Below are 24149 nucleotides of genomic sequence, written 5' to 3' on the forward strand. Positions count from 1 at the left end.
TGATAGAATGTATACCATCATAAAATTTTGACTACACATCTGGGTTGACTGCCTTTTGCTTTTTCTGCATTCCTGGACATATGTTTCTCTAAATACAATGCCCATCAGTTTCTAATCACTTTGCCCTGGAGGCATCTGTAGCTTTCCATTTATTTATTCTCTAGAGGATGAATATCTTTAGTACCTAACATGACCCTCGCTGTGACCTGACTTGCAATGCAAGAACTTGTACTGAGGAAATTATGTGTTCTTCTAGTTCAATCGATGTCTTCTTTTGCTCTAACATGGCCAGCTGGAAACACTTTTAGAGAATGGATCCATTCAGAGGAAGAAGTGTTTGTACATTTAAATTGAGACAAGCTGCTCTTTAGGCACCAGATTTTAAATTGAACACTTGGGTTTGACTCTATTAGTCTGATGGGTTGAAAGTATTCTTTTTATTGCTATAGCCCTTTCAGTAGATGTATTTATGCAAGACCCAGCCTATATTGTAACCAGAACCACAGCTTTGAATGGTATTTTTCAACTATTTGAGGACAGAAACAGAAATTTTAAAAAAAAATAATAATAATCTGAAGTCCAGATGCACAACTACTAAGGAGATAAAGAATTCTCTTTCAACCTAACAAACTTTAATGAATGATCTGAAATGTGGTCCAGCAAAAAAATCATTGAATATTTTAGATATCCAAGCAAAGTAGTCACAACACCAAGAACCCCACTCAGTTTTTAAGAGACAGTGGTCCAGAAGATAGCTAGCAGGACTGGAGTCGTGAACAGATCAACCAAACTTCTTTTTAGCTACAGCACTGGACTTGGGAAAATATATTTCCACTTACCTGTATGATATCTGTTTTAGGACTTTGGCCTTCCCATACTGATGCTTTGTAATAGCTTTGCTCAAATTTAGGTACATTGTCATTCACATCTTGAATCAAAATGGTCACTCCACAGAGTGCTGAATTCAAGCTACTTTCAGCCAAAACTGAAAGATGTATCTTATTTTTAACTTCATAATCAAGAGACTTTGGCTCTTTTACTGTGATTGCACCTGGTTTATTAAAAAAAAATTAAATCAAGATGAGACTTATGTAGTCAGGAAAATACACCCACAAATGCAGTTATGAAATTTCTAATGTTTGTGGTCTCCTTTGCTGAACATGTGACAGAACTGCAACAAGCTTCCCACTGCGTCCTTCCTCTGCCTAACATCACCCCCTGCATGCCAGTTATTGTACAAATCTCAGACAGCTCAGTTTTCACTAATCAACCACCGCATGGGCAATTTCCTAAAACAAAGCTGATTTACTTGCACAGGGATAGAGAGGAAGAAAGTAGCAGTGTGACATAAGCTCCCTGACGTGTGACAATGAGCCAGCTGTGTCTGAAGAGACCCTTCTGGCCTCATCTGAGAGTGGCTATATCTAGCCCCACATCTGTATCCAAATCAGGCAAGAGCCATATCAATTTTTGTATCTGACTGACATAGAGGTAAAACACTGACTCCTTCTGATGCAGTGAGCGTCCATGTCCTGCGTCCCCATTATTCTGTCAAAAATAATCAGTGAAAATTATTGAGACTACATGCACAACTAGAAATCTCCACATTAAACATGAAATGTCCTTGGAACAATGACCATGGTTTTCTAATGTTCTAGGTAATATAGTAATATACTTAAAATTCTTATAGAATCATTTAGGTTGGAAAGGACGTTTAAGATCTTCGAGTCCAACCATTAACCTAACACTGCCAAGTCTTTGCTAAACCATGTCCCCAAGCACCATGTCTACACATCTTTTAAATACCTCCAGGGATGGTGACTCAACCACTTCCCTGGGCAGCCTGTTCCAATGCTTGACAAGCCTTTTAGTGAATAAATTTTGCAATTTGAGGCTGCTTACGTTTGTCTTATTGCTTGTTACTTGGAGACCGACACCCACCTCGCCACAACCTCCTTGCAGGTAGTTGTAGAGATTGTTAAGATCTCCCCTCCACGTTCATTACATCTAAACATCAGTTCATTTCATTAGAATTCAAATTCAGTTTTGCATAGATTTTTCAGTAATGACGCCATAAATATTTATACCCCAAACCTGTGATAGCATAAGGACCCATTTACTTCGCCTCTCCAAGGCAGTGCTTTTTAGTTTTTATTTTCCAAGATAAGCAGCAATGATTGGCTGTTGGTTATAGATCTGTCAAGTGTTCAAGAATTGCGTCAACATAAAGATTTCAAAGCTGACAGGTGTTCTCTCTTCAGCACAACCCTTACAAATTATCACATTCTGTACACAGTAAAAGCAAAATAGTGGCAGAAGGAATACACTTCAGGATGACAGAGAGCAGCTGAAAGACTCTAGTGTAGAGTAGAGCAAATAATCATTTTTGAGGTACATCACCCAGAAGGAACAAGTGAAAGAACCAGAATTGCTCATTCTAGAGAAGTGTACACGAAGAAGAAACAGAATAACAGTCTTCAAATATGTAAAGAATAGATTTTCTGCCTCTGCCTTATGTCCACTGTTACTAAGTTAAGAAGTAACAAATTTAACTTGTTTCAACAAACATTCAGATAAATAAAAACTTTCCAACTCCAAAGACTTGTACGGACTATTGAGAGGGTTTGCAGAATCGTTATCACTGGAGGTTTTTAAGAACATGATAGACAAACTTCTGACAGATTTAGGCAGAGCTGATTCCCCTTCTGTATCAGAAGACAGACTAGCTCAGGTCTTTCGTCACTTCATACTATACTTCATATGATTTGATGATAAATCCCCCTAGAATGCGAGAAAGTCTTCTCCAAAATGGCATTAATTAACATCAGAGCTTGAAAAGATAAACAGAGTAGACCTTTGGCTGGTTAGAATACCTAAGATAGAAAGGGCATCAATGTAGTTCAAAATACTTCTACTGCTGTAGAAACAACGGGTAGAGAGTTACTGGTGTCAAAATTAATGCTGAGGTAAGAACTGCTCTTAAAAAGTCCTGGAAGGCTTCACTTCAATTAATGTTTTCTAAGAAACAGAAGAAAGGTTGCAGAACAAAAGAAACAGAAGAAACCACAATGGCTCAAATATCTCAAAATAAGACTTGTAACATCCACTGCTACAGAAACTCCACTATTGTCTGTGAAGAGAGTGCTTATGACACTCTTAAAAACATCAGTAACCACTTTTCATTTGATTTTTTTTTTTTCTGTTGGTGATACTTGAGAAGATTCACTTTCTTGGGGATAAACGTGACTGGGTCCAAGATGTTTTTTAAGACTAATCTTTCTAGCTTTATTTCAGTGAAACAAGGAGGACTTGGAAATCAACCACATGCACTTTAAGTGCCCCTCATCTAAATGAAACAAAACATTTTTAAGTGTCCATCAGCATCAAACATGATAGCTTTACAGAAGTACGCCACTTAATGCTTGGAGACATCAGAATAATTAACAATTGAAGCCTCCAGGAACTCAGGGGAAAAGCCATTTGTTAAGAGTACAACCTATTTACACTATTTCTGAGAAAACTGCTTACACTATGTCATCCCAGAAAGACTACAGCTATTCAGAAGGCAAACTCTTTTGTTGCAGATGTAACCATAGAATTATAAAATCACAAAATGGCTAGGGTTGGAAAGGACCTCAAAGATCATCCAGTTCCAACCCCCCTGCCACAGGCAGAGACACCTCCCACCAGACCAGGTTGCTCAAAGCCTCATCCAGCCTGGCCTTGAACCCCTCCAGGGATGGGGCATCCACAGCTTCTCTGGGCAACCTGGGCCACTGCCTCACCACCCTCACAGTGAAAAATTTCTTCCTAATGTCTAGTCTAAATCTACCCTCTTTCAGATTATAACCAGAGCAGCTATGGTCTCTTATGCTCCTTAGATGAGAGCACACGCTGCTCTCCTGCCATCAGAAGCTCCTGACTGAAGAGCAAGTGAAAGCAGACCTGCTGCAGAATGCAAAAACAATCACCAAAAAAATAAGCAAACTTGATTTTCAGACTTGTCAAGGTTTGCCTGAAACAAAGTCTTAAACTCAGCGAGGGTCTAATGCCTCCTGTCTTACGACTGTTTTGAAGGATTATGTTTATTATGTTTTTTGGGCAGCTTTATGATGAGAAACAAGATGGAGTCTCAGCTTGGATCACAAAGCAATAGTTTATCAACTTCCAACACCCGGTGACCAATAGTTAATCAGAACTGAGTGTTTTAAACAGCTGTACTCGTGTTCAATTTCTTTCCACATCAAGTTTACAATAGTGCAGGTGTCTCCCCATCACTGGTTTTAGTAATGATTTATTCATTGTAACAGGAGAGTAATACTCTAAGATATCTACCCCTTGTTCTTGTGGTAGGAACTTGCTCTATTTTAGAGACCACACTCTTTAAGCTGCACACAGACACTTGAGAAAAATATGTACTTATAAAATGTACCTGTAGTGGAGTGTATGGAGAATATGCTTTCCTTGTCACTGAAGATGCTGTACTTTATGTTTTCTCCTGTAAATTTGCGTTCATAAGCTTCTACAGTTAGAAGTGATGTGCCTACAGAAGTAATAAGACAACGTTCTCATCATGTCCACTTTAGAAGGTTTTATTCTCATTTTATATTACTGTGATTAATAGCAGATGCACAGCCAAACACCTACGTACTAGGCTAGGTGTTTTTTCATGAATTAAAATAGTAAACAATGAAAACAACTCCTCTACGACTCACTGCATTACAACTTCATAGGCAAGGCACTGTCTATCCCTCCTTGCCCAGTAAATTACTCATCCAATCACAATTTCATCACTTGCCTAAGTAAAATGATGAGTTTTAATTTTTCCTAATTGCAAACTCCCATGTACCACTGCAATTACCTCTTACCTGAAGTTGTATGTATTCCTTTTATTTAGGTTACGCTGTCTTTGGTCATTTAAATCTCACCTTTTCATGAATTCTTTTAAAGGTAAATAGTCCTTTTTTTTTTTTTTTGCACATCATAGGAACGTATGATACCCTTGAATCACCATAAAGAGGGTTTTTTTTCCCCTTCATTTATTGGAATTCAATCTCAATTTTTGTACAATATTTTAAATGAAATAATCTTAATTTTAATTAGCCATCTTCTGACAGAGAGAATGAAAAGATGAAACTACATGCATAGCTACATGTCAGTTCAAGCAGAATCCAAATTCAATGAAAAGCGCAATGATTTAATGTAGAATACAAGACACATGAAATAAAAATCAAAAATGTGGAACTGAACACATTATCCTGCACGAAATCATCACGTTTAACAAAAACGTGCTGAGTTTAAAAAGCATTATCAAGATTTCCAAACAACTATTCTTTTCAAGTGAGTTACTAAATCGTTTGGCATACACAGCAGTTGATTTTAATGTATTTTAACTATTTAATTGTGACTGATCCCATGCAGCTGTGACGGAATGAGGTTAGTGTGCAACCTGAACTCTTCCAAACAGCATTACAGACAACTAGCTATTTTCTTACATTACAAAGGGCATGCTGTTCACCCTCAGTGTCCTGGATGTCAGAGGAAGGGACTTCATCTTTAGTGTGAAAATGAGAAGAAATGTTGCTCTTCAACTATCTGTTACCTTTTTTATTTTAGCATTGTTGCTTTTTAATTTTTAAAACCAGGAAATTTTGTCTGTCATTTGCTCCTAAAACCTGACTGTCAAAAGCAAAACTATGCCGATCTTGACAGATACTAGTCAATAGATTTGTATGATGCTTACTAGAAGAGTTCTGGAAGTAAGATCCAATCATTCAATATGTAAAGACTGATATGAATGCTGCACTGTTGGGTTTTTTTAGCAACTAAAATAAGGGGTTGTAGGTTGAATTTTCATTGCCAGGCAACTTTGATTTACTACAAAAGCCTGCAAGGGCAATCATTCACAGCATCCTCAGAGCAGAGTTAAAGATAAGAAAAAAATTCAAGGTCCTAAGAATGTCACTATTTATCTTCTAATGCTGTCAGAAGCCTTTTTTATTTCTTTGCTTGAATGTTTATGAAGAAAAACTACCAGAAATAAAGGAAGCAGCAGCATTTCTACTTCAATCCTTGTTTTTCAGGGGTTAGGTTAATAAATGCTTGCTTTGGGTCCTCAAATCCTAATCCTTTAAGTTTCGTATTTTTCATGTAGTTAAAATTGTTTACAACATCCTTTTGTCAGACAAAAATTTCTTCTCTTTCTGACACCTTTCACAGAGAATAAGTCATTCAAACAGTGAATTTTTACAGTTCATTGTCAAAAAAATATGACCAAACTCTGAGGTCTGTTGAGACACAAACAGGCCCTATACAGGGAAAAACCAAAGCCAGTACCCATCCCCTGGAGCTCACAATTTCAATTTCTGGCTGCAAAGCACACTGAAATGGCACGATGAGTGTAAGACCAGCATTGAAGCTAGTGCAAGGAGGGCAGGAGATCAGGATGACAGCAGAAAGCAGTCAGATTGGCTTGAAAAGCTGTACAATCAACTTCTGAATTAGTTAAGAATAGTAAGGGAAGAGTGATTGAAAATGTCTATATTTAGAGTTTTTTTCAGTTCAATCACCACTCGATTGCATTTGAAAGTACCTCAAGCTGCTTTACATAGCCTACACACCAACCTTTACACTATGCCTGACGGCTCAAAACTGAAGCATGGCAGCATGGACAGCGTTTGCCTACCTGGCCAAATAGGCTCCAAAACACATGCTGTATTCTGTATTAGGACATAACATATACACCAGAACTAAGCCACTCTATCACCATATCAGTTTTTTCTTCTCTCTTCTGTACTCATTTCCCCTTAGTCTCTTCTCCCCTCCTTTGTCATCTAACCCAGGTTCATCCTTGTCATTATTTCTGGAGACCTCTTATCGCTCATGAAAGAAAAAGCTAACTGAGCACAAAGAGGAAGAGGCACAGAATAAGAGGCTACACATTTTCTATCTATTAGGAAAAAAACAGAGGAGTCAACAAGTTTTACTGGTGAATCTGTCTCCAGGGAAGTGTTATGCAAACAACCATTCAAGTGGAAGCTTGGTGAATAATAAACGTTTCTTACCCTCAGGAGACTGCAGTGACTTGATTATTTATTGACTGGCTTCTAAGTGCCTGTTGTAACGCAGTTTATAATATTTAAAGACCTTAAATATTCAATATTAAACAAAAAATAGAAGAACGGGGTTTTCTGAAGGTCACCAAACTTGGAGGCCAAACACTTGAAGAAAATCTGACCACAAGGACTAATTCCTGAGGCACTCACCCAATTGACTAGTTTAGACTACATTAAAACTAAGGACCCTTGGCTTTGGCTTTTGTCGTTTATGCTATTCAGATTTCTTGATTCTTTTAAAAATAAATGTAGAATTTTCCCACTCTATTAGTGAAGGTACAAATAAAATTAGGAGGAAAAGCCACATTTATTAATGCCAGTTCTACAAATAATCAGTACGTAACATAAATCTCCCCTGGACTGAATACACTGGTTCCATTCATATTTGAAGGGGTCCCAGGATCACATATATCCTGTAAGCCAACTTCTATGAGAGTTTTAATTATAATCATGCTTTTTTCCCACTGAAATGTAAAATATTTGATATTTACTTATGCTTATATAAATAAGAAAATACTAAAACCAGAGCCAAAACAGTATTAGTTTTTGTAAAATCTCTCATACTCTTAAAAGAATTTGATCTTCTTAGCAAATAGGCTTTTATTAAATACACAAACTAACATTTTGGGATGAAACCCTCCTGTTTACCCTGAAGCTTTGCTGAATTTCCTTTAATCAAAACAACTTAAATTGAATCTTATTTATATTTTCTATCGACTGAAGAGGAAAATGTGACTATGACATTCTGATACCACAGCTCCTTGGGGTATTTCTGTAATTTCTGCCTGGATTGTCCATCCTGACCCAGGAATGTATCCACTCTTAGGAAAATCTAAGATCAGATCAGTTTATCTATTGCCATAAAGCTCTGATTTTTATTTTCTTTTTTTAAACCTAACAAAACCTATCTTCCTTCTTATTTTTCTTAACTAGAAAGAAATTTTAATGCAGAATTAATGCAGGTTAATCCTATCTCTCCTGAAAAGACCAAAACCTCGGGGCTTTGACCTTACTCCTCTGGGAAGCCTGACAAACAGGTTCTCACAACACCTTTTAAAAATACAAGCCTGCTGCAGCAAGGCAGAGACAAAATCGAGAGCCCAGAGCTCACCTCTGGAAACACCCTGGTCTCTCCACTTTCTGGACAACTAGGATTGAGGACTCCCATACATCACCACAATTGACTCTCCATGGATAGACCAGTGAAAGGACAGAACACGAGAGATTAACACACACTGCTTGACATCCAAACTGTGTCTTCTGGAAGCAGCAATTCCCGCAGGGCAGACTCTCCTTTGCAAAACGGCACAGGACTAATTACTGTACAGTGCTGACTCTAGTAGAACAGGGCTTGGAGACCTCAGGGTATGTGAGACTCGCATTCACAGAAAAATTCAGTTTTAGGGTGCCCAAAACTGCTTGTAAATCCTGGTCAAATTTATGGAATAAAACACGTTTTTAAAGTGTCAGGACAAATGTCTTCAGGGATTTGGGATTTTGGTTTTGGCGCGCTTTTTTTTTCTGCGTTTGTAGTAGAAACAATAAATTAAACACTGGTTTAAAAAAGAAAATTGAACACTAAAGAACTTCTTATCCCACAGGTTCTGTACTCAGACTTCTCAGTATGGAGCAAAAGGGAAATAAAGGAGACTGAATCTACACCTTCCATATCTCAGGAGTGTGAGTGCTTAAACCACCAGGCTACTCCATGCTCCAAATTGGAAGCCTTCCACTGTTTTTTGACAGACAGTGAGAGAGCTAGAAGGAGGCTCCAGTTCAGTGGTTTGATCACTCATCACAACTTTTAAAAAATAGCCTGAAACTAAAATATTTAATCTATGGTTAAATAAAAAGTAAATTAAAATTATTTTTAATAAGACCTTATTAATTTTATTTTTCAGTTAAAAATAGCCTGAAACCAAAATATTTAATCTATGGTTAAACAAAAAGTCGATTAAAATTATTTTAAATAAGACCTTATTAATTTTATTTTTCAGTAAGACCTTATTGCCTATTTTCAATCTGTTAATTGAAACACCAGTAATATTCATTGCATTATCTCTACCTTAAAATACACTGCTGAAAATTTGGCTTGTAGTCTCGAATAGCAACAGAGGAAGGAATGGCTGTGCAATCACAGCAGTAACTACTCCAACAGCCACCTTCACCCTTAGTTCTCTATTCTGTTTTTAATTATCCAAGAGTATTGATTGGTTTTCCAGAATTATTAACACATTTCTTTTTTACTGATTCCTAATCAAATACATAGGCTGCTACTCAAGATCTAAGAATATACTAGTCTCACGACACCCTTAGGATATAAAGGAATATTGCTTTCATTTTACTGAGGGCAATTTGAACTATAAAGAGGATAAATGACTTGTTCAAGGTGAACGTCATGAGGCACTATCAAGAATATAGTGCAGGTCAGATCTCTAAATATGTCTAGTCAATTGTACAGTGGATTTGTGGGCAGAAAAACGTAGAAGGCACTCCCTTCTGCTCTCACTGGGATGAACCCATCCCCTGAAGCAGGAAAAGGTACTTACCTTATCTAACTGGCAGGAGGCATCACTGCAAATACTCTCTGAATTACAAAAAGTAGAGCAGTAATTTTCATCATGATACCAAACAAAAACAAATAAATCTGTAAGCACCTTGTGATTTAAGCCGGTTTGTCTATAGGTAGCATTCAATAGCACAGGCTCTACCTAGAGCTACACTGTATCTGAGTGACAATGTACCACAGTCTCCAAACTTCTCACCCCTTCGCCCCAACACTACCATTCATTCTCCTTCTCCCGGAAAGTTCAAAACTTCAGAAAGATTTTAGAGTACCTCTGAAAGCTACTTCAGTTCAGGAAGGGTTTTGCAAAAACAAGGAATGTCATACTGCAACAGGCACACACCACTCATCTGAGCTTGTGTGCACTGACAAGTAAAATAATGAGTAAATGCTGTCCACCAAAAGTTATTTTGCTAGAAGAGCAAACCTGCTGCTGATACTCAGGGCTTCCCACGCTGAGGGGTGGAAACACACCACCTTTGGCAAAGGAGATTTCTGTTTAATACGAGCAACACTGTTATAGGTGGGCAGCAAACTCAAGAGACAAGCAATGCCTACAACTAACAGAGCATGATTCTTTTTTCACTCTGGTGAACTGGAAAAGGGCAGATGGGTATTTTCTTCATCTAAATCCACTTTTCTCTGCTGTTGCACAGCAGCTGACTATTCATTACAATTACCATTCCAGAAGGAGGGGAAATTGGCAACTGCAAGAACACAAATTGGGAGTTGATGCCCACCTGCTGCACTGTTCTCAGGCACACTTGCTTCATACAGGCTATGGCTGAATGAAATCTCCTCCTCATGTTCCTCTGTAAAGATAATGAGCATAGCTGTGGCTGTTCGAGGTGGGATGCCTTGATCTGAAGCCATCACTAGCAGCTGAGTACTGAAGTCCTTGGAAGACAAAGGCTCCTGAAGAATGATGTCACCTGTCTTCGTGTTGATCTGAAATACAGTTTTCGCTGTCATCAAACTATAGACAACAGCTCCATTTGGCCCCAGATCCATGTCCTCTGCTCTCACAGTGGCTACTGTCTCATTCACAGCTGTTTCAGCAGGCACAAAGGCCCTGATAGGATTCTGCAAAAAAATGGGATCATTGTCATTGACATCATCAACGTGCACCACAACACTGACAGTGGTGCTTCTTGGCAAATGGGTGCTACAGTCACTTGCCACAACCCGAAATGTATACTGGGATTTGGTCTCCCGGTCCAGTGCCTTTGTAGTAACTATAGACCCCGTTACACTGTCAATAGCAAATGCTCCGAAGGTATCATCAACCAGGGAGTACGTAACTTCGCCATTCAGGCCATCATCTTCGTCAGAAGCAAAGAGGTCCAGGACGGCTGAGCCTTCCTCTAGGTCTTCTCTCACGGATGTTTGATACTGGGTCTTTGCAAACAATGGGTTATGGTCATTTTCATCCAAGACTGTTAGATAGAGCTGTGCAGTGGAGCTTCTTGAGGGACTGCCTAGGTCATGGCACTCAATTACAAGAGTGAAATTGCTGACGTCTTCTCTGTCTAAACTATGAGTGACCAGCAGTTTTCCTGAGGTGTTATTTAGTGTGAAGTATTCGCCAACATTTCCACCTTTCAAACACATAAAATAAAAAAATGATCACAAACAATTGCTTTCGAAAAAAGAACCCCTTGCGAATACTGCTATGTTAATTGCAATAACATGATCAAATTGCTCATACAGCTGGTGTGCTCATGTGACTTTGCATATTTTATTAATCTTATATGAATTAAAACCTGCATTTCATTTAGATCAGTGGGTGGCAATGACAGTAAATACAGAACATCATATCAATTTACAGAGTGGCTATTTTGCCAGATGCATGTCTTTTTTCCCAAAGCAGCACACCTTATAAAATCTCCTGCAACTATGCTGCTGCACAAAATGACCTCTCCCCAACCTTACTTACAAATTCCAGAAACCTATAAAGCATTGCTGACAATTGTAATTACTTGTTCCTTGTCCTCTTCTGTATACCTGTCACTTGGAAGTGAATAGTTGTGCAAGGTCTTGATTTGGGGGTGTGGGGAGGGGGAGGTAATATGAAACAGTCAACAGAAAAGTCAGCGCTTTTAGTAACAGTGGCACACATACTTTATAACGTGTAGAAAGACCAAAGGTAATTAAATTAAAGATCATAAAAGATCATTAAATTAAAACCAAGAAAACATAAAGGAATTCATAACTGTTTCTTCAAAGAAAAATGCGTTGTCTGTTACCACAGTAGCTATCTGCCTACATTTGAACCATTGCTGAGAGCCACAGACCAAAGTAAGCACAGCAAACTTGTATTTGTGCAAAGATATTACTGCAGGCTTTGAACAGCTGCGGAGCTTACATTGACATAGTGGACACAGTGAGAGTTTGCAATATGAAAACCAAGTATGACACTACTAATTGCTGGGTGAAAGAAGCTCCCATGAAATAAAATTAAATAAATAAAATTATATTAGTTCTTGTACTTATTTGCAAGGGTGTATTTACATTCAGAACTTCCACAACTATAACAAAAGGGACAAAATTATGCCTTTGCGATTAATGTCTCCTTCCAGCATTTGCTATTTTTTTTCTTTTCTATACTATTTCAAACCCAGAAAGCAGACTGAAAGTTTGCCTGCAAAGTGCTTATTAATGCCGGCAAAGAGGTGAAAGATCTTTCCCCCCCCATAAAAGAAGCATGTGGACAAGATGGGAAGCCTGGTAAAATCAAGACTAGTCTAAAACTTGGACACCACTGTTTATATACTTCCTGATTCAAACTAACAAAAATGATGGAGTGTAACTTACCAATTATTTTGTATCTTAGAGCTCCGTTATTGCCAGCATCCATATCCACAGCCCGGGTAACGTGAATGACAGAAGGCTGCTGGTTCTCTGGAATACGGATCTCAGAGGCGGGAAGAAGAAATGTGGGAGAGTGATCATTTTCATCCAGCACTCTGCAGATAACTGTCACCGTGCTTGACAGTGATGGGGTTCCACTATCTCGAACCAAAACTAAGATTAATAAAAAGAAAATAAATTTTATACAGTGGTTGTGGGTGTAACAATAGATACTTCTTAATAATATCAGAATAGCAGAGTTATTTGTGCTATGCAAAAAGCATGTGCTCTTCTGTTCCTGAAAACCTTACCATTTCCATCTAATTCAGATAAAATAAAAAAGGTAACACTGATGGTAACACCACACCCATTCTCACTTCCCATTTTACAGGAGCCCATAGGTATTTCACACTGTTACCTTTAATACTGAAAACCTCCTGGGTTTCCCTGTCCAGTGAGGCAGTTGTTCTGACTTCTCCACTGTCAGAGTTCATCCTGAATTTCTCATAACCGGCTCCTGGTAAGATTTCATACTGAAGCAAGGAATTCAGTCCTTAAAAGCAGAATGGAAGTCTTAGTAAGACACAGCCACTCTCCTCACATTCAGGTCTACAGATTTATCTCTTTCTTCTATACCTCCCCAACCTGGGAAATGGGTTATGGCTGAAATTATTATTTTTAATGCAATGAATGACTGCTTCTTCATTAACACAAAAGTCTTGTCCAGCTGCTGCTTTGTGCCTAAGTTTTTTAGCCACTCAAAGTGACCCCAGCAACATTTCTTGGCACTTAAGCCATGTCTCCAAACAAGCTGACGTATCAACATGGTGCAAGAGAGCATTAACTTAAGACCATGGAATGCACGTATTTGTCTTCTGCCCTCCCTGAGGTAGTTAATTTATGTCTGAACAGGATGTCCGGCAGAGTACCGGGCTGCTCGGTAGCTCTGGTTCTCCACTTAACTTCACTTGGAGCCAATACAAGTATCTCTGTACAGTACGACACTAAATAGTAGAAACATTCAGAGAAAACATCCACTTCTTGGCATGCCCACCAGTTCTAAATATTCGTAATACCGAGCAGGCAGGTGTCTAAGTCCCATCAGGACTCACAGGGTGGCCAGCTCCTAGTTGTCTTCAACAGAAAAGCCAATTTGGTGGACATTCCCACAGCCCATCTCAGGCCTTCTAGGCAGCTCCCGCTTGCAGCCAACTCTGAAATGATACCGCTTGGTTTCAGAAAGTCATGCAGGATTTCCAGAAAGAAGGGTTAAAGATTTTCCCTTCCTCAAAGTTTTTCTGAATGCCAATTCCATTCAGTTCCTCTTTAGACCCACCATTTGTGTACAGTATAGGGATATTAGTCTTCTTGTCTTTCTCTAGGAAATAGTAGGCTAAAATTGTACAGGCCTTTAAAAACCTTTCTTTCAAAGCTGCCCACCTGCATTGAACAAGAAATGTGACTCCACATTCTTACCTATTATGGTTATAAAATAATGTCTTTCATATTTCTTCTAGTTTCAACACCCTCCTGAGGAAGATATAATGTAATCTCCACCACAGACATATTATTAACTTTAATAAGTTTAATCCTACATTCTACTTGAAGGGCTTATACTATTGTGCTTTTGGTTTCTTGTTTTTTCAAAATTTTGCAAGTTTCATTCAATCATTCTGTGTTTTTTTTTCAACTAACAATCAGCCTTTTAGTAGTACAGGTACAGTCAGTGCACCTGGAAAGCTCCAGCACTCCTCGTCATACCAAAAACTGCTGCTCAGAGCTAAACACTGCCTGACTGTTCCCATCTGCTGCAGTAGCAAACAGGACAATCTGCACTGGAGTTGGTGGAGAAACACCAGTGTGAGAAAAGAAACAGAGCATACAGTTTTCAGCATCCATGACTTCTTTTGTTTGCCTTTGAATAGCTTTGCTAAATTGTTGACAATGCTACTGAAATTTCATTGAAAGAATTATTACTGTAAATGCATTTGTACCTAAACTGCGTTCAGGGAGGGACATATACACATGAGTAAATAGCAGAAGGAAAATGAAGTATATAAATCCTTCCAGCCTTCCAGAAGAAAGGAGAAAAATCACAGCAGTAAGGACAATCAAAGAGAATATATTGAAAATTTAAGGTTACCAACACAGACTATCTGATCTGCCCATATTAGATACCATTCAACTACATTTAAGAAGATAGTTTCAGGTCTGTCTTCATTCATCTATCCTTAATCACCCATATACTACAGATGGAAAAAACGACACACGACACTGCAGGGCTGATATTAACTATTAGCCTTTGATCTGCAGCTGAACTGCTTCAACCCAGTGCGTTCACCGGCAGATTCCACAATGGACATTATCTACAGACACTGCTGAAAAAGCACATGCGTGCCATCCAACGTGACTATTCACACGCTGTTGAAATTAAAACTTTTAACCCTTAAAGCACACAGATATGAAACACCCTCACTACATTTATTTCCCAAGTACTTACTGCCTCCTTTCTCATATCCAGCTGCTAGGAGTGTACACCTAGGAGTAGGAGAAAGCTGCACACCCTGCCCAAGAGAGGAGCATGATGACTCCACACATTCACACACCATGGCACAGCAGCTGACACGTTTGCACTTGACAGTGCAGTAGTGCCAGTCACATTTTGAGGGGTGAAATTACAAACTGAAATGAGAAATTAACTATTCCTCCTGCACTTTATGAGCTGGAAGAGGAGCTAAGCCCCTTCCTTGCCACCAGCCAGTGGCAGGGACCCCCTTCCCCGCAGACCAAATGGCAGGGTGGATGCATGGTGCCCAAGCTGCAGCCAGGGAAAAGCTTCAGCCCCTTTCCCATTCCTCCACCACAGCATGGGCAGCCCCTGTGCTTCCACAGCTTCTTGGAAGCAGCAGCCAGGGCATTACACCATGGATATGCCTAGTGCCAATGCTGGTGAAGCAGCCACGGAAACAAATGCTGCCACCTCAAATCTAGGCTCAAGTTTCATCTTTATAATACTAGTGTTGTAAAGACCATGACAATCCATGAATATGAGCAAGACAAAATGCCTAGTGAATAGCAGTAAGCCCCATCTCGTAACTCTAAGTCAGAGGTCCCTATTAACCTTCCGAGATTTTTCCCCTAAGGCTCCAGACATAACTACTAGCCCAGCAAGGTGCACATCAGCTTAAAAGCAGACCTTGACAAATGCTAGTTCAGTTCATTCAGAGCTCCTGCAAAGACAGATCTCCAGACAAACCCATGACCTATCTTACATATGTTGCAGGCACATTTGCTTTCCCGTGCATTTTTTTTTCCCCAGGATTTACTGGTATTACGCATGTCTTTGCACTTGTATTTGCATGGGTATTTACTCACGATGTCAGCCTTGGGTGAGGCAGAAAGCTCCCACAGTGTACAAGGACTTAAAGAAAGCGAGGCAACAAAGAGTTGCAGTAACTGCAGCTCTTGTAATGTGCAGGAGGGAGTCAGCTGAACAAGAAGTTTTATGGATATGCACATGAAAGAAAACCATTACAAGGAAAAATTTTAGTAGTTATTTCCAGAAAAAGACCTTTTGAAGTGGAAGCAAGCTTAAAGGTTGGGCCAAACACAAAGATGGTGACAGCTGCTTGACTTCCCTCTTCTCTTTGCAGGGAAAGTAGTAGAAAGACAAATAAAACAAAAAGTTGATGATGGCTACAATTGTCAGTAAAAATTATTCCTCCCTGTGGTCAGTCAGGGAACATATGAAGTGGAAAAAAAATAATTCTGTGATGGGAGGAATATTACTGGGATATGAACAGTAATTTAAAGAGCAAATAAAAATAATGTAAAAAATGTGACGTAAAAAATAAAGGACACCATGAGGGGAGTTGTCTTACCCAAAAAATCTGTTCCAAAAAACATAAGAAAAGGGAATAGTGTTATATTTATATGACTCCTATATAAATCCTGTTTTCTTACATTATGAGCATCACTTCAGTATTTGTTTGGAATAATACTGTAACATGCATATGACATGAGGCCAAATAATGCAAATGTGACAAAAAGACCCAACAGAAGAACTGTGGTTACTGGAAAATGTATTTTAAAATTTTTTTTTAAAGCAGGAAGGAACCATTGGCCACAACAGTGCTCCAGCCCAAAGTGTCTGCACAGGCAGGCGCACACTGTGCCACCCAGTGCGCTTGGAATGCCTGTCCCCTTCGCTCTGCCAAGCCACCCCTGTTCTCCCCTCCCAATGATTCCCACAATTTCCCTTCTGCTGTATTTCCCACAATTTCCCTTCTGCTGTATTTCCCACAAGATGTGCAATAAATAAATATAAGGGATGGAGAAAGGAGGGAGAGGAATTCAAACAAATTCCCACTTCTGCTATCTTGCAAATTTTTACTTCAAAGACTGCCTTTTTTTTTTTTTTTATGGTTGTGATCCACAGAAGAAAGAAAATACTTGTAAGAGCGACATACAGAGGTAGAATATAACACAGCTCAGCTGTCACAGGCATTTTCATAGACAGGACTACCCACCCATTCCTAATTTCTAAATACTTTACATACTTGTGGGAGAATGTCTCTTCTATAGAGCACCTCTCCTGAGCATCAGCCTTTTTTAATGAATACGCGCTCTACATTAAAATAACAAATCTTACTGAATAGAGAAAATTATTTTGCTAACAAGACTTATTGTTTTATCTATTTTTTGGATAGAGCAACCTTAAACAATTCTAAAGATGTGCAGAAAGTGAACCCACAGTAAAAAAAAAAGTAATTCACAGAGTTGAGACAACCTTTGGGCCTATTGCAGCAGTACTGTAATATTTAATTCTCTTTACAGATTTCATCTTTACTGTAGATCGCAGACTCTGAGTAACTGCTTCATGTTACACCAACTGTATGCCCTGTGGGTGGTATTACTTAAGACACAATCCTCTCCGGCACACAGGCTACCTGTAACATCATATGCATTTTAGATATTTCAAAAGAGCAGGTAGTTAAAGAACTGGGGGAAATTTTTTGTTGCTCAGCAAAGACCCTCTCACGTTTACTCCTTGCCTGTGATTCAGAGAGCAGAGGAACCACCCCTTCTTACTTATTCATTGTGTACGTTCAAAAAGCAATGCATTAACATTCTTGTGTATGGAAAATCATATTTGAAATCCAGAGCGGCTTCAACGATCCCTCCACAGCTCAACTAGCTGGAAAATGTTGGGTGACAGTGCCCCTCTCTGGTCAGAAAAGATGAGTGCATATTGCCGGGTCTGTTACAAAACCAGGACCATTGGCTAATCAACTATTTAAAACTATTCAGAATGTTCAGATTGAGAGAAACAAAATGTTCAACTATTAACTTTAATCGAGTTGAACATTGTTGGCTGATTTATAACCAGAGCACATTGACTATTTTCACATGAAAGCTACAGTACACTGAGCTACTCTGCATCACCCAAGTGCACATTTTACATTTAATACACCAGTCAGAGCTGAAGCTGGCTGAGCACGAGTCATGATACCTCCAAGCCCTGAATAAAGGTTGAGAGTCTGAACCAACAGCCATGTTTTGAAACTCAAAACTATACATTACCTGTGAAAAAGCACAATGACTGTACACACAAGTACAGCAGGCAGCAAGATTTGATCAGTTTACTATGGTCCACAATGAAATGAATAGTGAAAAGACAGAAATTACCTGCATCTCTGTCCACAGCTTCCACCTTTATGACAAACTCCCCTGGATCTTGGTTTTCATGAACGGCAGTCTCGTAAAGTTGCTTCAGAAATGTTGGTCGCTCATCGTTCACATCAAGAACAATGATGGTCAGAACCTGCATGGCAGAGAGAGCTGGGCTGCCGTCATCAAGAGCCATCACTGTCAAACTGTAGTGCTCCTGAATCTCACGGTCCAGAAGCTGGGCTGTAGTTAGGACTCCTATTACAAAGGAAGAAGGAATTAAAAGGGTATTCTGGTCCAGGTTAGGATCCCAGTTGTTCCAGCACTCGCAGCTTCAGTGTAGCATCACAGCATACACTGTGCCCAAGGTAAACACCTTGAGGACCATAGGTTGCCTAGTAAAGCACCATAGTAATGTGGTATCTCAGTATTGCCTTGCATGCGCACCCAAATATTACTGTGGGAAGCACAGTACAAGAAACCCCAGAGAACAGAAGTTACTGTACCTGTGATTTTATCCAATGCAAATGTTTTGTTTTCATTGCCTGAAAGAATGCGATATGTAACTTGTCCATTTCTTCCCTCATCGGGATCCTCTGCAATTATGCGGTGCACAGGGAAGCCCACCTCCACATCCTCCATGACATAGGAAACCGTCGAAGATGTAAAACTGGGACTGTTGTCATTGATATCCAAAATAACAATTTTCACAGCCTGGGAAGCAAGTTTGCGATCAGTCAGATTTATTGCCTGGTCTGTTGCAGACACTGTAAGGATGACATAGCGAGTAACCTCCCTGTCTAGTGGAAAAGCCGTGGTCAAGGTACCATATGAAGGGTGAATAAGAAATGGATTTTCACCCACGCTATTCATTTCCAGGGAATATTGTATTTTGCTGTTCAGAAAACTGCCATCGCCATCTTTTGCATTGAAGGTGTAAACCAGAGTGCCAACAGGTACATTTTCCTCTATGCTGATCACTACAAAGTCATCTTGAAAATACGGAGAATGATCATTCTGATCCTCTACATCGATACTCAGGAAGATGGTGTTATTCTGTGGAGGATTATTATTATAATCCTTTATAATAACTCGCAAAAGGAAATGTGAAGCTGTTTCATAGTCAAGTTCCTTGGAAAGAAAAAGGTCTCCTGTCAAGCTATCTATTTCAAAATGAACATCATCATCATCTTCAGCAATACTGTAATGAAGTTTCCTGTTAGTTGTCAGATGATTATCAGGCCACTTCAGAGAATTCAACACTTGTGCAGGTTTAAAATTTTCAGGTACAACCAAGTGCTTGAAATCTTGAGAGAAGTCAAATCTCCCATTGGGAAGCGGGATTACCTGTAACAAAAGCATAAAGACTGCAATATTTTCCCATTATTATTATGAATAGTGTGATGAAAATTGTTTTCTTTAATTGAGAGTTTAATCACTTATTACTTGTGACTATACTGATGTTTAGTATGCCTCAAAACCAGAAAACAAACTCAATGTACTCCGTAAGAGTTCAAATCGTCCTTGGCCAGTCCTTCTGTAAATGTAATATTTAATTCTCACATTATAAAAGGGACAAGATTGTCTCTCACCCTCAGAATCACAGAAGTCCAAAGACAGATGACTCGAACACTGCCATCTCTGCCCATACTCTGAAGCATTTCAACGGTATTTCTACATAGGGCAGCATCACAGGGACAGATGTGACAGAGAAAGCAGGGTACACCATGCAGTTTGCCAAATATAAACAGGTAGCTTGTGTTCATGAAAACAGCAGTCTCGGTGATGTGCAGCCTGTGATAAAGGAGTGCACAGGCAGCCTGGACAAAGCAGCCCCACTGCAGCTGGATGAACAGCAGGTGGCTGGCTGCAGAAAGAGCACACGCTGGATTTCACACTCCATACAGAGCACAAAGGAATGAGCTATTACACAGGGTTACAGAGACAGGATTTAGAAAAGAGAGTAACATAGTGGAGAAAAAAAAAAATGTATCTACTCTCTCCCCCACTTTCAGTCCCTCCTGATATTTGCTTTTCATTCTGCCTATGTGGATATTTTCCTTCTCTTTTCCAGTGTTCATAATGACTGCCCACCAAAGCACAAACATCACGTATTTGAAAGATAACCCAGAAAGCTGCTGTGTAAAACTACCACGAGACAAGGTGCTTATAATTCTGAACTTCTTTTCTTTAGCTTATTTCCCTAGATTCTCCCAAAATTGTTTTTTTCAAATAAACTAATTTTCTAGCATAACTGTTGTATCTGTACAACATAAACAAGTACCTGGATGTAAACAGCAGCATGTCCTTGAAGTGAAGGCATCCCCTGGTCCCTGGCTGTGACCATCATTTTGTAGTCTGATCTCTCAGCATGTGACAGAGAGTAGGTTGTTCTTAACTCCCCACAGACAGCATCAATCTGGAAGTATTCTATATCCTCTTCTGCAGGAAAAAAATGGATATCAGTTATTGCAGATCTCTTTAGCTTGCCTCCATAGTACTGAACATTGTAATTAGCAGTAAAAAAAAGCAGGACCCAGAGGAAAGGGAACCTGCTGCACTCATTTGGATCTCCCTGGCTCATTTGGTTCAACTCTTCTTCCTTCACCAAGTACGTAGTTATTATAAAGCTCATACTTTGTGTTTAGAAAGCTACAGAGAGAAACACTATGAAGTACTAAAGCAGTTCCTTGATTTTGTACCAACGTTATTCACACCAATGGTGTGTGCAGCCAGGAGAGCAGCAGACACACAGGTTGGCAGGCAGGGCCAGAGAAAGAATTAAATCTTATTTTCTGCACTGGCATGAAGGGTCAAGTAAATTATGCTAGCTGCACAGTTGGCTCATGTCCCTCAAGGACTACAGGTCAGCAAAGAGCCCCATCTACCCCTAAGACACCATAACTGCAGCGATGCCACCTGTCCTGCCTGTGCTCTGAACCAGGACCTAACTAGGGGTAGCTAAAATCTTACAGTAAATTCTTGCAGAGCAATATGTGAGTATTGGAAATTAAACTTTCATCCTTCATCAAGGACTGGCTGCATGCTAATAACAAGCAACTTCTAATTAAAATTACTACTTGTAGCTACGCCATATTACATTTAGCCTAGAGTTTCAAATAAAAATTCTACCACAGAAGACTAAATAGCTTTTTGTGACTTCGAATCACAGAATCAGTTAGGTTGGAAAAGACCTGTAAAATCATCAAGCCCCACCATTAACCTAACACTGCCAAGTCCACCACTAAACCACGTCCCCAAGCACCACATCTACACATTTTTTAAACACCTCCAGGGATGGTGACTCAACCACTTCCCTGGGCAGTCTGTTCCAATGCTTGACAGCCCTTTCGGTGAAGAAATCTTTCCTAATATCCAATCTAAACCTCCCTTGGCACAACTTGAGCCTGCTTTCGCTCATCCTATCACTTGTTACTTGGCAAAAAAAGATCAACACCCACCTCCCCCATTTTCAAGAAATGCAAATTACCCTCCAATTTTTACTAAAATAGGAAAGAATCTTTTACTCTGTATACCTCCCCAGAAACAGAAAATTGACTTTGTCATAACTGGTATACCTCATCAGAAACAGAAAATTGACTTTGTCATAACTACTTATTGTTTAAAATACTACGCAAACAACTGCTTGCTACGTAAATTTTTAGTAAGGTGTACAAGTGGGTTAGACAAGTCATACAGCGTAACAGCTGCTATTCCAATAGCAACTGTGGAAAAAATAAATTCAGTGCAGATGCGGTACACAAGACACCCATAAAGAACTGTATTTCCATAGGCATCTAAGTGAGCATGAACCTGTTTACGTTCTCCAAATCTGCACATGTAAATTAGCTAGCTGCACATACAGATGTTCATTTTTATATTCAATTGCCTTACCCGCAACTGTAAAATATTTTCACCTGTAGCATTTGAACAAACACTGAGGCGGCTAGTTAGAAAACAGGGTTTTCACAATCAACAAATAGGAGTTTTTTTCCGATATTATTCTGCTATTTCTGACTGACTACAGGTTTCTAATGCTCCATGAGTCCCTTCTGGGTTGACACATGAAGTCTGGAACATAACGAGGAAATGGACAACAAAAGGAAGCAATATGTAGAGACAATTATATTGAATGAGACAGTCCTGCATTCTGCATTTTTCATGATAGTTTAAAAATATTAATGCCGTTATGTTACTGTTTTCATAAATAGCTTTTTGTTACTTTCCAGGTTTAGGTCCCAACAGTATGCCTGCATTCACAGATATGCTATTTTGTTTCATATAATGTTTCATGACACAAAATCCCAGCTAAGCAAAAGGCAGAGGAGATATGAAAAACAGAACACATAATGTGAATTGCATGCATATATTTTTAACATTTTGCTAAAAACTGACATTTAAAATAACTGGTCAGGAGATCTAACAAGAAAAAACAGCAAACAGAAGTGCATGAGAACTATTCCCTTCCTGTTTCTACCAAAATGGAGCTCGTTACCAAACTGAACCAAAAACAAAGAGTAGTTTAAAAAAAGAAAGAAAAAAAAAGAGAGAACAAAAATATTGTAAGTACATAACTGTAATATGAGCAGGAGGCTATGAGGATTCACCCTTGCTTCAGCAGTGACAAGGACACTCAGACCCTCTTAGCATAAAGACCAATACTTGGTTTTCTGTTTCAAGTAGCAGAACATAGCTAAGCTCAACTGAAGCAGGTGTCAGTCCACAGAGCTTGTGAAGTGTTGAAGCTTATTTGATAGGAGAAAGGAACAGTCAGAATTTACATTTTTGAATAAAATAAGAGAGAGCTGGTAAAAAAAAAAAAAATTACCCATTGCGTTATTCACCAGACACTACAATTCCACTAAAATCCAAATATTGCATGAAACGGTTGGTTTTGCGCATATTTTGGTGGTGATAAAAGTAACAGAAAAGTCTGATAATGTTGGAAAAAGATACTGTATAAAACCAGAACCCCTTGGTACTTCCATTTTGCAAGAGTTCCTCATTTTCATCTTTTTATCTGGTACTGCACAATAAAGACAGTCAAAACTGAAACATCTTATTTCTATTTTGCTGGGTTTTTTATCAGTCTATTTTTTAGTTTATTCATGGACAATTTCAAAGTGCAGCCATTTGATTCCAAATAAAAAAAAAAAAACAACTTTCAAGAAGAAAAATCCTTATGAAATGGATTTCCCCTAATCTACAGACAGATTAGTCAAAATTTTATACTGTACTTTGTAGCAAAAGCATTTTTTTCCATTTCTGAATTTCAAAAGCCTACCTGAAGACAGATCTTGCTTTTCAACCGATTTAATAGATAACATGTGCTAAAAGAACAGACAGACCACTTTTGGTGGTCATACTTTTGCCCACGATTACCGAAGGCAAGTGCACATGAGCAGCAGCTCGCTCACTTTCTAAATACACACCAAGTCCTCCTCCTTGTTATTTTCAAAGTGAGGAATAAGGAAAAAGGGGGTTTTAAGTTTTACACTCAAAGAGCATGCCAGTTATTGCTCTAAAAGCTCATGCTCCCTGCACTTCCAGAAATTTATCTCCACAAACTGACTTAATTAGGAAATTGCTGCTTATACCATACAACCTGAAGATGTCTCTTTATATATGAAGAGAAAAAAAGAAAGAGAAATGGATAAGAAAGAAGGACCTTGAGAAGAGCAGATGAAGCATGGAACAGAAAAAAAATTATCCCTTGATGACCAGACTCCAATGGCCCCAACTCTTCTTGTGCTTGCAACTCTACCCTAACCTGACGGTAAACTGATAAACATTTTGACTGAAGTTTTCTACCTCTGCATTGTCTAACCTGTTGACCAGGCTTTCATTTACATTACGTTCTTCAAAGCCCAGGCACTTTCTCAACTCTGTGTTCACAAATATAATCACAGAAACTGCAGTTTTGGACAAAAAAGATGACTTGAGAAACC

At 39.1% G+C, this 24149-nt stretch overlaps 1 protein-coding gene across 1 annotated transcript; it reads right to left on the reverse strand.

The window, feature by feature from the left end:
• Positions 1-839: 839 nt before the first annotated feature.
• Positions 840-23033, reverse strand: LOC104460416 (protocadherin-23-like; the record flags this gene model as incomplete). The annotated part of the gene is made up of 8 exons (XM_010075277.1): positions 23030-23033; positions 20486-20643; positions 18708-19548; positions 18220-18459; positions 12950-13084; positions 12496-12705; positions 10422-11279; positions 840-1051 (listed from the first exon to the last, which is right to left on the reverse strand). Coding segments are annotated over exons 1-8 (2658 nt in total), but the record flags the coding sequence as incomplete, so codon positions are not given.
• Positions 23034-24149: the final 1116 nt, after the last annotated feature.

Source organism: Pterocles gutturalis, unplaced genomic scaffold (assembly GCF_000699245.1).
Source record: "Pterocles gutturalis isolate BGI_N339 unplaced genomic scaffold, ASM69924v1 scaffold16217, whole genome shotgun sequence".
NCBI classification, from domain to species: Eukaryota; Metazoa; Chordata; class Aves; order Pterocliformes; family Pteroclidae; genus Pterocles; species Pterocles gutturalis.